The sequence below is a fragment of the Pristis pectinata genome, chromosome 9 (genome assembly GCF_009764475.1).
Source record: "Pristis pectinata isolate sPriPec2 chromosome 9, sPriPec2.1.pri, whole genome shotgun sequence".
Taxonomy (NCBI): domain Eukaryota; kingdom Metazoa; phylum Chordata; class Chondrichthyes; order Rhinopristiformes; family Pristidae; genus Pristis; species Pristis pectinata.
Genome location: NC_067413.1, coordinates 98,301,307 through 98,316,463, shown reverse-complemented (window position 1 = coordinate 98,316,463; position 15,157 = coordinate 98,301,307). Strand labels below are relative to the sequence as shown.

Sequence of the window (15,157 nt, the reverse complement as noted above, 5' to 3'; positions counted from 1 at the left end):
ACTCCTTGGTCCGCTCTTCAATCTCCATCAACCAGTCCCCTTCTAAAGCAACTGCAGGAAATGCAACACTCAGCTTTTACTTCATTCCTTTCCACCATCCAGAGACCCAACCAGACTTTTTGGTGAAGCAGCAATTCATTTGCACTTCTTCCAATCTGGTATATTGCACGAGGTGATCACATTGTGATTTGGTGACTGCTTTGTGGATCATCTTTGCTCAGTCTTGGCACTTTAATCCTCCATTCCACTCGCACTCTGACTGATTTGTTTTGTGTCCTCTTGCACTGTTATAACAAGGCCCAGTGTTTAGAGACAGTACTTCATCACCTGTCTGAGCATAGTGCAGTTTTTGGGCCTCTATACCAAATTCAACAATTTCTGTTAACTTGCTATCTCAGCTATCTCCTCAACCCTCTTTGCAATTTAAAACCAACGTGTTTTCTCACTATTCTGGTTCTGATGGAGGGTGTTTGACCTGAAACTTTAACTTAATTTCTTTGTCTTCAGATGCTGTCTGACCTGTACAGATTATCTATCATTTTCTGTTTTCATTCCATTTTTGTACTGATTTGTTCTTTAAAAAAAATCAAATGAATTTCAGGTCATGCACATAATTGATAGATTTGGTATTTCCCTATTCAAGTCAATAATTGAAGTAAGGCAGTGTTTCACATTAGATATGTATGTACAGCAGCTCAGAGTGTAAATTTACATTGACTTGTGAATCTCAATGATAACGACTTGCTGAAAAAGTGTGAGGGCAAAGTTCAGTAGATCCAACCAATAAACTAGCTAATGGATGTTGTTTACTTTTGGGGAAAAAAACTTGGATTCATTCACTCATCTGTCATCTTAGCTGAGGTGATGAATGTGACAAACTGCTTTTACCTGTTTAGATGTTAATAAAAATTGACAGTACGGTAACATAGTGGTTAGCACAATGCTTTACAGCGCTAGTGACCCGGGTTCAAATCCGGCCACTGTCTGTAACGAATTTGTACGTTCTCCCTGTGTCTGTGTGGGTTTCCTCCGGGTGCTCTGGTTTCCTCCCACATTCCAAAGACGTACAGATTAGGAAGTTGTGGGCATGCTATGTTGGCGCTGGAAGCATGGCGACACTTGCGGGCTGCCCCCCCAAAATCACTACGCAAAAGATGCATTTCACTGTGTGTTTCGATGTACATGTGACTGATAAAGATCTTATTTTATATAAATTAACCAATATACATTTCTCTCTGTTGGAATTACCATATTCACTTGTTCCAGGGGATAAACCAATGCAGATAGGCATGCTCAATGTTGCTGCCTTCAGTAGACTTTCCATTAGCATTGATAAAGATATATCAAAAATCATGTAATATTATGGAAATCTTGCTCCTGAAAACATACATCTTGGGTTTTAAAGAGGGTCCTTCCCTCTATTCTCTTTACACATCTCTCCAACCCCACCTTCCCTCCCCCTCCCCCACCTCCCAATCCAAGAATTAATCATAACAAAAGAGAAATTCTGACATTCAGTGGATTCCTAACAAGCAAATCTTTATGCAAACTGCTGGTTGCTAAACAGTGCTAAATTCAAATATTGAATGGCATCTGACTGATTGCTAAACCTGTTTTAATTTGAAATTCATTTTTAATAAGCTTATTGGTATTTTCATTTTCATGGCGCATTCTTTTTTGTTTTCTGTTTTGTCCTTTGGGGATTTTGAAAGTGGATAAACGTGACTGTAGAATTACATTTAAAATCACATTTCCATGGCACACAATTCCATGAACACATCCCAAGTAAAATTGAGATCTCTGTCCATGTTGAGGGCTTTAAGAAACTAATTAAGATGCAAAACAACACAAGTGAACCTCGCCCTATTCAGTGGCATTCATTAATTAAATCCCAGTTTCAGCAGCACAGAATAAAAGCTCGTGCAGTTACAGCAGCACAGCTGTACGGTGTAGCAGCAATTAAAAAATCTCTTCAAGGGCACCAAGCAGCATTGTTAACATGAAATTGTGATTATCAATTGGCTAAATTCAAAACTGCTTCCAGTATAATGTAAAAATGAAAGGCGTGCCATGAATAAAAACATGGTACTATTGATTATTGAAGTAACATTAGCTGTGTAACTGAGACATGCTAAAAACCACGCAGCTTCTGAGTTTCATGGCTTAAACGCTGGATAATTTTTCAAATGAGAAGGGGCTTCCTGCAAGAATCTGGAAAAAAGGAATTGCAGTTGTGTGTAAAAACAGAATTTATATGCATGAGAAATTTTCACCTCTGGCACTGGCTGTATAGGATGATGTCATCTCTTAGCTGATTGGCTGCTTGGATCTAGTAAAGGGGGAAAGGGTAAAGATGCAGGAATAAGCCTCTGTTGTATTCATGGCGAGTATTTTGAGATGGAGACAAGAATCAATTGTTATTGATAATTGACTTGCTCTTGGTCATGTGATCTATTGGGAGCTTCTTGCATGAGAGGATTTGACAGTTTTTTTTGAAAAAAGGAATGAGACGGCTGATTTGCAAGAGGATCTGTGCCTGTAAGTTGCAGAATCTGGGCGGAAAAGGCAGAGAACTGGTGACACAGTGGGAGGATATGTAGGCTGAAGCACATACAAAAGCAGCACGCAGAAGGATTTGCTTCAAGGATGCATTGTAGCATTTAAAACAGGATTTAAATGTCAATAGCATTGAGTGGTATGCAAATTAATCTAATCTAAATTGAAGATATAGATGTATTATGAGGATGAAAAAATCTAGATAATGTTATTTAATCAGGGTGGGTATTTTTTACTTTTCATTTTAAAGTCATGCTTTAAAATGAAAATAATAGTACTGGTCTGATTTTGATTATTTTTGCTTTTAATAAGAATTAGAAATGATAGATAATTGTTCAAGATTTATTTCTGTTTTTTAATAAATAAACAGATAAAAGCTTCGATGATGAGGAGTCAGTGGATGGAAGCAAACCATCAGCGAGTTCTACATTCAAGGTGTCAGCAACCAAGAAAATGGGAAGTGCAAGCATTGGTGGGAAACGATCAGCCTCTGCGCCTGGATCCAAAGCAGGTATAGTGGCACTGCTGTCCATTTTAATTCTGTTAAATAATATCCTTTTTGGAGTAATTTAATTAGTGTGAACATTGAGTGGAGAATTTGTATTCCTTTTGTGATGAAAATGAAGAGGCGGATGTTCACCAGTTCAATTTCTAAAAATGGTTTCCTATTTTCTTGCATTACTTGAATAACTAGAGGTGACTTATAAAAAAAAATTAATGATTTTATTCCAGCGTCTTAAAGATATCTTTAAAAGTTTTTACCATCTTTTTTTCATGTTTCTTGCTAGCCTGCACTCTTATTCTCCTTCCCTTTTCTTACCATTACCTTGGTCCTCCTTTGCTGAATTCTGAAATATTCCAAACCTCAGGTTTACTACTTCATGGTAACTTTATAAGGTTTTTCCTTTGATCTAATACTACCTTTAACTTCTCTTGACAGCCAATCAGAACCATTTTTCCCTTAGTGTTGTTATTCCTTAAAGGGATGTATATCACTTGGAAACCACGTATTAATTCTTTATATATTAGCATTGTTTGGTTAATATTCATACCTTTTAATGTGATTCCCCATGCTTTGTCAGATTTAAAATGCTGGTTTCAGACTGAAATAATCATTGTGAGTTCTTATATAATACTCTATCACATTGTGTTCATTTGTGCCAAAATGCCCCTTATCTACCAGATTCTCAATTAGCCTTTTTACATTGTGCAGTACAAAACTAAGAAAGATTGTTTCTTCATTGTCATAGAGTCATGGTATCATAAACTATTTGGTAAATGAGTTTATTATTGTGTCATTCCAAGGTACAGTGAAAAACTTTGTTTTGCATGCCATCCATTCACATCATTTCATCACATCAGTTCATTGAGGTAGGACAAAGGGAAAACAATAACAGAATAAAGTGTTACAGTTACAGAGAAAGTGCAGTGCAGGCAGTCATTTAGGTGCAAGGCCATATCGAGGCAGATTGTGAGGTCAAGAGTCCATCTTATCGTACTAGGGGACCATTCAATAGTCTTATAACAGTGAGATAGAAGCTGTCCTTGAGCCTGGTGGTACGTGCTTTCAGGCTTTTATATCTTCTGCTTGATGGGAGGGGAGAGAAGAGAGAATGTTGGGGGTGGGTGGGGTCCTTGATTACGCTGGCTGCTTTACTGAGGCAGCGAGAAGTGTAGACAGAGTCCACGCAGGGGCGGCTGGTTTCAGTGATGTGCTGAGCTGTGTCCACAACTCTCTGCAGTTTCTTGCAGTCTCAGACAAAGCAGTTACCATACCAAGCCACGATGTATCCAGATAGGATGCTTTCTGTGGTGCATCTGTAAAAATTGATGAGGGTCAAAGGGGACATGCCAAATTTCTTTAGCCTCCTGAGCAAGTAGAGTCGCTGATGCACTTTCTTAGCCGTGGCATCTACGTGGTTGGACCAGGACAGGCTATTGGTGATGTTCACTCCTAGGAACTTGAAGTTCTCAACCTCAGCACAGTTGATGTAGGCAGAAGTGTGTGCCATACTTCTTGAAGTCAATGACCAGCTCTTCAGTTTTGCTGACATTGAGGGAAAGGTTTCTGTCATGGCACCATGTCACTCAGCTCTCTATCTCCTGCCTGTACTCCAATTCATTATCATTTGAGATTCGGCGCACTACGGTTGTGTCATCTGCCAACTTGTAGATGGAGTTAGAGCAGAATCTGGCCATGCAGTCATGAGTGTATAGGGAGTAGAGTAGGGGGCTGAGGATGCAGCCTTGTGGGGCACCAGTGTTGAGATTAACCATGGCGGAGGTGTTGCTGCCTATCCTCACTGATTGTGGTCTGTTTGTCAGGAAGTCAAGGATCCAGTTGCAAAAAGAGCACAGAAACAAACCCTTCGGCCCACCATGTCCATTCCAACCATCAAGTCTGATCTATACTAATCCCATTTACCAGCACTATGAAGTCTACTATGCTTTGAGAGAGTACCTGCCTCCTTCACCTTCTCAGGCAGTATGTTCCACATTGAGACCACTTTTTGGTGAAAAAATTCTTCCTTGCATCCCCTTTACCTTACTCATCACCTTAAAACTATGGCTTTAGATTTTGCTGTTTTAGGAAAAAGTTTTACACAACCCCTTCTATCAATGCCCCTCATAGTTTTGCATGCCTCTATCAGGAGCCCCTCAGCCTCCTCTGCTCCAAGGAAAACAAACCCAGCCTCTCCACTCTCTCCTCATAACTGAAACGTTCCATCCCAGACAACATCCTGGTGTATCTCCTCTGCACCCTCTGAAGTGTAATCATGTCCTTACCATAGTGTCGTGGCCAGAACTGCACACAACGTTCCAGCTGTTGCTTAACCAATGTTTTATATATTGTAGACATAAGAGACTGCAGGGTTTCAACCTGAAACGTCGACAATTCCTTTCCTCCCACAGATGCTGCTCAGCCTGCTGAGTTCCTCCAGCAGACTGTTTGTTGCCCACAACACCAAATACAGTGCCAAATTAAACTAAATTCTCTTCTGCCTGCACGTGATCCATATCCCTCTATTCCCTGCATATTCATGTGTCTGTCTAAAAGCCTCTTAAATGCCACCATCTATCTGCTTCTACCACTACCCCTGGTAGCCCGTTCCAGGCACCCTTGTGTTTAAAAAAAAACTTGCCCTGCACATCTCCTTTAAACGTTCCCCTTCTCACCTTAAGTGCATATTCTCTAGTACTTGACATTTCTACCCTGGGAAAAGATTTTGACTGTCTACCCTATCCATACCTCTTATATAAACTTCTGTCAGGCCTCTCCTCAGCCTCTGACACTCCAGAGAAAACAACCCTAGTTTGTCCAACCTCTTCTTATAACTTTTATCCTCTAATCCAGCCAGGATCCTCTTCTGTAACCTTTCCAAAACCTCTCCATCCTTCCTGTAATGGGGCGACCAGAATTGCACACAATACTCCAAGTGCGACCAATGTTTTGTGTAGCTGCAGCATGGTTTCTTTACTCTTATACTCAACGCCCCAAATAATGAAGGCAAGCACGCCGTAGGCCTTCTTTACCACTCAATCTACTTGTGTGGCCACTTTCAGGGAGCTACAGACTTGGACCCCAAGATCCCTCTGTAAATCAACACTTGTTAAGGATCTTGCTATTAACTATACTTTCCCTTACATTTGACCTTCCAAAGTGTAACACTTCACACTTACTCAAATTAAACTCCATCTGTCATTTCTCCACCTATATCTAAATGATCAATATCCTACTGCATCCTTTGACAACCTTCTTCACTGTCCACAACTCCACCATTCTTTGTGTTGTCTGCAAACTTACGAACCCACCAATCTACATTTTCATCCAAGTCATTTATACATATATCACAAACAACAGAGCTCCCAGCACCGATCCCTGCAGAACTGGTCCTCCAGCCAGAATAACACCCTTCTACTATGACCCTCTGTCTTCTATGGGCAAGCCAATTCTGAATCCAAACAATCAAGTCCCCTTGGATCTCATGCTTCTTAATCTTCTGGATGAGCCTACCATGAGGGACCTTGTCAATTGCCCTAATAAAGTCCTTGTAGACAACATCCACTGCCCTACCTGCATCAATCTCTGTCACCTCCTCAAAAACTCACTCAAGTTTGTAAGACATGACCTGCCCCTCACAAAACCATGCTGACTGTGCCTAATCAGGCTATGGTTTTCCAAATGCGTGTAAATACTATCCTTAAGAATCCTCTCCAATAGCATCCCTTCTACTGATGTGATGCTCACCAGCCTATAATTTCCTGGATTATCCCTATTTTCCTTATTGAATAAAAGAACAACATTGGCTACTCTCTAGTCCTCCGGGGCCTCACCTGTTGCTAGTGAGAATACGAAAATCTTCAAGACCCTAGCAATCTCCTCTCTTGCCTCTTTTTGTAATCTAGGATAAATCCCATCAGGCTGTTATCCACCTCAGTGCTGTTCAAAAGACCCAGCACCACCTCCTTCCTGATCTCAAAATGCCCTAGAACATTAGCATGCCCCACACTGCTCTCCATGTCCTTCTCCTTGATGAATATCGACGCAAAGTACACGTTTAATACCTCGCCCACATCCTCTGTCTCCCAGCATAAAGTGAGTGGTCCTACCCTCTCCCTAGTCATCCTCTTATTTTATCTTGCTCTTATACTCTTTGCCCCAGCTAATAAAGGCCAGCATTCCATACACTTTCTTCGTTACTCTCTCTACCTGCACTGCCACCTTCAAGGATCTTAGGTCCCTTTGTTCCTAAGTACTCCCAAGAGCCCTACCGTTCATTGTTATACTCTTATTAGATGTCAAAAAATGCATCAGCTCACATGTATCAGCATTACATTCCATCTGCCATTGTCTTGCCCACTTTACCAGCCAACCAATATCATTCTCTAGCATAAGACCAGCCTCCTTACTATGAACAACATGACCAGTCCTCGTGTCATCTGCAAATTTACCAATCATACCTCCTACATTCACATCTAAGTCGTAAATGTATATAAGTAACAAGGGTCCTAGCACTAATCCCTGTGGTACACCGCTATTGACAGGCTTCCTGTCACAAAAAAACAAGCCTCCACCTTCACTTTCTATCTCTTATTACCAAAACAATTTTGGATCCCATGGGCTGTAACCTTTTTGGACTGGTCACCTGAAGTCCACGTAAGTTACATCATCGTACCTAAACTTCATCGATACACTTTGTTACCTGCTTGAAGAATTCATTCCCCCAAGTAAACCATATTAGCTATCTTGTTAATAGCCATACTCGAGCTGAGATAAACCACATCAGCAGCACTGTCCTCATCAATATATTTAGTAACCTCTTCAGAAAATGCAACAGTAGTGTAGCGGTTAGCGTAACACTATTACAGCGCCAACAACCCGGGTTCAATTCCAGCCGCTGTCTGTAAGGAGCTTGTACAATCTCCCCGTGTCTGCGTGGGTTTCCTTCGGGTGCTCCGGTTTCCTCCCACATTCCAGAGATGTACGGGTTTGGAAGTTGTGAGCATGCTATGTTGGCGCTGGAAGCGTAGCGATGCTTGCGGGCTGCCCCCAGAACACTACGCAAAAGATGCATTTCACTGTGTGTTTCAATGTACATGTGACTAATAAAGATATCTTAAATTAGTCACACAGGAGACAGGATCTCCCATCAACAAATTCCTGATCATTCCCTGTCTTTCCATGTGTAGATTTATCCTGTTCCTCAGAATTTCCAGTAATTTCCCTACCACTAATGTTAGACTAACTGGCGCTACCTCAATTACCTGATTTATCCCTGCTGCCCTTCTTGCTGTCCTCGATTCATCTGGCACCACATCTGTGGCCAGTGAAGATTTAAATATATACCTCAGTGTCCCAGATATCTCCTCCCTTGCCTCCTATAGTATCTTGGGATACATCTCATCAGGCCTTTAGTTTTTATCCACCTTTACGCCTGCAGGAACACGTAATAGCTCCTTTTTAATCTTGATGTGCTCTCAGACATCATCATCCTAACTGAAATCTGCAACTACAATGATTTTCTCCTTAGTGAATATGGGTGAAAAGAGCCACATCCTCACACTCTACACACAGGTTGCCCCTTTGGTCCCCAATATGACCTCCCCTTTCCCTGGTTACCCTCTTGCTCCCAACGTGCTGATAAAATGCCTGAGAATGTTCCTTTTGCCTGTGATATTTTAGAACATAGACATAGAATACTAGAGCACAGTACAGGCCCTTCGGCCCATAATGTGCTGACATTTTATCCTGCTCTAAGGTCTATCTAACCCTTCCCTCCCACATAGCCCCCTATTTTTCTATCATTCATGTGTCTATCTAAGAGTCTCTTAAGTGGCCCCCACAACCTCTGCCGTCAGTGCATTCCACACACCCACCACTCTCTGTGTAAAAAAAAACTTACCCCTGAATCCCCCTTATACCTTCCTCCAATCACCTTAAAATTATGTTCCCTCGTGTTAGCCATTGTCACCCTGGGAAAAAGTCTCTGACTGTCCACTCGATCTATGCCTCTTGTCATCTTGTACACCTCTATCAAATCACCTCTCATCCTCCTTCTCTCCAAAGAGAAAAGCCCTAACTCACTCAACCTATCCTCATAGGACATGCTCCCCAATCCAGGCAACATCCTGGTAAATCTCCTCTGCACCCTCTCTAAAGCTTCCACATCCTTCCTATAATGAGGCGACCAGAACTGAACACAATACTCCAAGTGTGGTCTGACCAGAGTTCTATAGAGCTGCAACATCACCTCACGGCTCTTGAACTCAATACCCCGACTAATGAAGGCCAACACTCCATATGCCTTCTTAACAAGACACCCAACATATGCCTTTTTGTGGGCTCTCTTTGCCTTCCTTTGGTCTCTCAACATATTGATCTAAAAAAACATTCTTATATTTACCATAAATTCATTCTTCACAGTATTGAAGGGCAGCACAGTGGTGTAGCTAGGAGAGCTGTTGCCTCACATCTTCAGTGACCTGGATTAAATCCTGACCTCTGGTGCTGTCTGCGTGGTGTTTGCATGTTCTCCCTGTCTGCTCCAGTTGTCTTCCACATTTCAAAGACCAGTGAGTTGGTAGGTTAATTGGCCACTGTAAACTATGTACTGTACACTGTGTGTAGGTGAGTGGTAGACTCGTGGGAGTTTATGTGAACATGAGAATAAAATGGGATTAGTGTAAATGGGTGCTTGATGGTCGATATGGACTTGGTGGGTCGCAGGGTCTGTTGCTGTACTGTTTGACTGTGATTTAGTCCATATGCAGATTAAAGTTCCCCATTGTTGTTATATTACCCATGTAACATGCTCTTCTGAATTTCCTGATTTATGATAAGCGCTGCATAGTGTTTGGGGGTTATTTATAAAATTCTTAATAATGTTTTCTGTCTATCACTCCATCCAAGTTGATTACACGTTTTGGTTTTCTGAACTGAGATCCTTCTTCTCCACTGCGTCTATCCCTTTGTATAATATCAGGGCCACCCCATAGCTTCTTCCAATTTACCTAGTCTATTAGTTTGAAGATAGTTATGGTTAAGGATAAAACTGGTGAAAGTGCTAAATTGGGGGAAGGCTAATTACAACAGTATTAGGCAGGAATTGGAAAAAGTAGATTGGGAGCAGCTGTTTGGGAGTAAATCCACATTGACATGTGGGAGTCTTTTAAAGACCAGCTGGTTAGAGTTCACGTCCAACATATTCCTGAGAGGATGAAAGACAGGGGTGGCAAGGTTTGGGAACCTTGGATGAAAAGAGATATTGTAACTTTCGTCAAAATGTAAAAAGTAAGGTTTGGGAAGCTGAAATCAGATGAAGCCCTTGAGGGACATAAAGGAAAGAGCAAAGAACTGAAACAAGAAATTAGGAGAGCCAAAAGGGGCTATGGAAGAAGGGTTAATGAGAATCCAAAGGCATTTTATTTGTATATTAGGAGCGAGAGGGTAGCGAGGGAAAGGGTAGGTCCACTCAAGGACAAAGGAGGGAGCCAGATGCAATGGGTGATGTCCTTAATGAGTACTGTGCATCAGTATTCACCAAGGAGAAGGATATGGATAACGGTGAGATAAGGGATGGTATGTTGATATTCTAGGTCACGTTGATATTAAGGAGGAGGAGATGTTGGGTGTCTTGAGTAACATAAAGGTGGATGTTCCCCAGGGCCTGATGGGATCTATCCAGAATGCAGAATCAGGTTTATTATCACTGACATATGACATGAAATTTGTTGTTTTACGGCAACAGTACAGTGCAAAGGCATAAAAAGCTATAAATCACAAAAATAAATAAATAGTACTTTGTTTTTTCGCCCATTTTAGCACGCAAGCCTTGCCACAACTGATGTGGGATTCTAGTTTGGTCTGGTCTTGTTTCTTGGTGTCCCTGATAGCTTTATGAAGGTTGTACCTAGATTTCCTGTGTAGGTCAGGATCACCCAATTTGAATGCCTCAGACCTGGACTTCAGTAGGGAGTGGATCATCTCCCGGTTCATCTGGTTGGGGAACACTCGGATTGACCTCTTTGGTACGCAAAGAACTTTTACAGAGCTGAAGAAAGTAGACAATATTTTTGGTGTTTGTAGCGGTGAATGAACATTTCCATTTTACTAACTTTTAAACGCCTATTTTTGCTGTTTCTTTGATATCTTTGACTCCTACTGCTTGATGATCTCAGTGGAATGTTGTTGGTTTATTGTCATCCTGAGACTAATATGCTGTGGAGTTCAGAAGATTGAGAGGTGATTTCATTCGAGATTCTGTGGGGGACTTGTCAGGATAAATGCTGTGAGGATGTTTCCTCTGGTGAAGAATCTAGAATTAGTGTGTGTAATCCCAAGACCAGGGGGTCAGCTGTTTAAGACTGAGATAACTTTCTGTCAGATAGCTGTGACATTGAATGATTAAGTATTTTAAAGGCTGTTGCAGAGTCTTAGACATCAGAGTAATCAATGGTTACAAAGATCAGGCACAAAAGTGAAGATGACAACAACACATCCATGCCAAGTCTTCCTGTAAGATTGTTTATTAACTGAGTGTCTGCTAGAGTACTTAATTCCGGTACTCCATTATCATAGCAAAGTGTGAAGGCTTCTGAATGCCCTCAAAGCTGACTTGATACAACAATTGAGCAGTTAGTTGCAGTTTATAATTGTAGATTGAGAATGTAACATTTCAAAATGGGTGAAAATTGCCTCTTAATGTAAGACATCCATGCCAGATATGTGATCCATTTACTGTAGGGTCAGAATCACTTGAATGCAGCTCTGCAAAGGAGGATGTACATGAACACACTTGTAAGCCCTTGATTTATTTACAATTGTGTTTGATTTATACATTCAGGGTTCCTGTGCTCAGATTTAGGATTTGATTTTTTTAAATTGTTTACAATCCATAGGATACATATAGTTTACATATAATCCAAATAGTTGATGGCACTGTGACTGGCTCTGAGGCTCGGCAGGGAAGGGTGAAGGCAGACAGGACTATAGTGGTGGTGGTGGATGGAGTGTATTCTGCCTGCAGGTTGGTGACCAGTGGTGTTCCGCAGGGATCTGTTCTGGGACCCCTGCTCTTTGTGATTTTTATAAATAACTTGGATGAGGATATGGAAGGGTGGGTTAGTAGGTTTGCTGATGATACAAAGGTTGGTGGTGTAGTGGATACTGTAGAAGGTTGCTGTAGATTACAATAGGACATTGATAGAATGCAGAGCTGGGCTGAGAAGTGGCAGATAGGGTTCAACCCGGAAAAGTGTGAAGTGATACACTTTGGGAGATCGAATTTGAAGGCAGAGTACAAGGACTCTTAGCAGTGTGGAGGAACAGAGGGATCTTGGGGTCCACGTCCATAGATCCCTCAAGGCTGCCACACAAGTCGATAGGGTTGTTAAGAAGGCGTATGATGTGTTGGCCTTCATTAGTCGGGGTATTGAGTTCAAGAGCCATGAGGTAATGTTGCAGCTCTGTAGAACTCTGGTTAGACCACACTTGGAGTATTGTGTTCAGTTCTAGTCGCCTCATTATAGGAAGGATGTGGAAGCTTTAGAGAGGGTGCAGAGGAGATTTACCAGGATGCTGCCTGGATTGGAGGGCATGTCCTATGAGGATAGGTTGAGTGAGTTAGGGCTTTTCTCTTTGGAGAGAAGGAGGATGAGAGGTGATTTGATAGAGGTGTACAAGATGATCAGAGGCATAGATCGAGTGGACAGTCAGAGACTTTTTCCCAGGGCGAAAATGTAGAACACAAGGGGGCATAATTTTAAGGTGATTGGAGGAAGGTATAAGGAGGATGTCAGAGGTAGGTTTTTCACACAGTGAGTGGTGGGTGCGTGGAACGCACTGCCAGCAGAGGTTGTGGGGGCAGATACATTAGGGACATTTAAGAGACTCTTAGGTAGATACATGAATGATAGAGTAATGGGAGGGAAGGGTTAACATTTTGGAGGGAAGGGTTAGATAGATATTAGAGCAGGATAACATATTGGCACAACATTGTGGGCTGAAGGGCCTGTACTGTGCTGTAGTGTTCTATGTTCTATAGTGATAGGAAACTCGATAGTTAGGGGGGGCAGACACGAGATTCTGTGGCCACAAAAGGGACTCCATGATTGTGTGTTTTCTCCCTGATGCCAGGGTCAAGGCTGGGCGGTTCCAGAACGTTCTTATGGGGTCCTGTGGAGTGAATATAAGGAGTTACAAAAGAGTATAAAAAGCAGGACCTCGAGGGTAGTAATCTCTGGATTATTACCAGTGCCTCATGCAGGTGAGGGTAAGGATAGGTGAACGTGTGGCTGAAGAGTTGGTGCGGAGGGCAGGGATAAAGATTATTGGACCATTGGGATCTCTTCTGGGACAGAGGTGAACTGCACCTGAACTGGAGGGGGACTATTATCCTGGCAGACAGATTTGCTGGTGTTACTAGGGAGGGTTTAAACTAGATTGGCAGGGTAGTGGGATCCAAAGAAGCAGTGAGGCAGATGGAAGGTGGGAGGCTGGAAGTTGATATAGAAACCAAAGTACCAGGTCAGAAAGTGGAGGGATTGAGGGGAAGATGGGAGGTCATGATCAGTAAATCTGTCGGGAAGGATAGGCAGGAGCAAGGTAATGTGCACAATGGGACTGAAGGGTTGAAGTGTGTTTATTTTAATGCAAAGAGTATTAACAATAAGGGAGATGAACTTAGAGCATGGATCAATACATGGAACTATAATGTTGTGGCCATTACAGAGACTTGGTTGAGAGAGGGACACAACTGGTTGCTTAATGTTCCAGGGTTTCCATGTTTTAGAAGAGATAGGGAGGTAAAAGAGGAGGAGGAGTTGCACTATTAATTAGGGACAATATCACAGCTGCAATCAGGAGACATAATGGAGGGCTCATCCACTGAGTCTATATGGGTAGAACTCAAAAATTAGAAAGGTGTAATCATTCTGATGGGTTTATACTATAGACCCCCCAGTAGCCAACTGGACATTGAGGTACAGATATGCAGTCTGATGAGGGAAAGGTACAATAACAACAGGATTGTTGTAGTGGGTGCAGGAGGATAAGACTGGGTAGAATTTGTTAGGTGCATCCAGAAGAGTTTCTTAAAACAGTATTTGGATAGTCCAACTAGAGGAGAGCCTGTGTTGGACTTGTATTGGGAAGTGAGCCTGGCCAGGTGACTGACCTTTCAGTGGGGAAACATTTAGGAAACTGATGACAACACCCTAAGCTTTAAGATAGCTATCAATAAAGATAAGAATAGACCTTGTGGGAAAGTATTACATTTGGAGAAGGCAAATTACGAGAGTATTAGGCAAGAACTAGGGAGAGTTAATTGGGAACAGCTGTTTTTGGGCAAGTCCACATCAGACATGTAGAGGGTGTTTGAAGACCAACTGCACGGAGTACAGGACTGATACGTTCCAGTAAGAAGAAAGGACAAGGATGGCAAAGTAAAGGACTCCTGGATGATGAGAGAGGTGGTGAATTTAGTCAAGAAGAAAAAGGAAGTGTACATAAGGTTTAGGAAGCTAAAATCAAACAGGACCCTTGAGGAATATGAAGAAGCCAGAAAAGAACTGAAGAAGGGAAGTCGGAGAGCCAGGAGGAGCCAAGAAAAGTCCTTGGCAAGTAGAATTAAGGAGAATCCCAGTGCATTCGATACACACATCAAGAGCAAGAGGATACACAAGAGATTCTGCAGATGCTGGAATCTGGAGCAACACACACAACACGTTGGAGGAACTCAGCAGGTCAGGCAGCATCTATGGAGAGAAATAAACAGCTGACGTTTCGGGTCGAGACCCTTCATCGGAACTGAAGAGCAAGAGGATAACTCGGGAAGGGGTAGGATAAAGGAGGAAACATCTGCTTAAGGATGAGGGCGTGGTCCTAAATGAATCCTTTGGCAGAGCATTGTTCACAGATGTTCCCAATTTTCAGCTTCAGAAATTTTCTTTTTGATGCCTGGGACACATGGAAAAAAGTCAGAAACAACATTTATCGAGTAAAGACATATGGATGAAAATAACATCACTGCAGGTGATAGAATAACAAAGCAAAACTGGAATCACGGCTATAAGCATGTTTGAAGAGAATATTATCCATTTC

The 15,157-nt window shown here is 42.0% G+C and overlaps 1 protein-coding gene across 33 annotated transcripts in view; it reads left to right on the top strand.

Moving 5' to 3' along the window:
- Positions 1 to 15,157, top strand: part of clasp2 (cytoplasmic linker associated protein 2) — a 251,826-nt gene that overhangs the window by 67,088 nt on the left and 169,581 nt on the right. For 28 of the 33 annotated variants that reach the window (XM_052023838.1, XM_052023829.1, XM_052023823.1 and 25 more), the window contains one exon: positions 2,927 to 3,067. In XM_052023838.1, the coding sequence (XP_051879798.1) occupies positions 2,927 to 3,067 (141 nt within the window). Of the gene's footprint in view, positions 1 to 2,354; positions 2,539 to 2,926; positions 3,068 to 15,157 lie in introns of those variants that run through there. The other 5 variants (XM_052023849.1, XM_052023848.1, XM_052023847.1 and 2 more) reach the window with 1 other exon arrangement.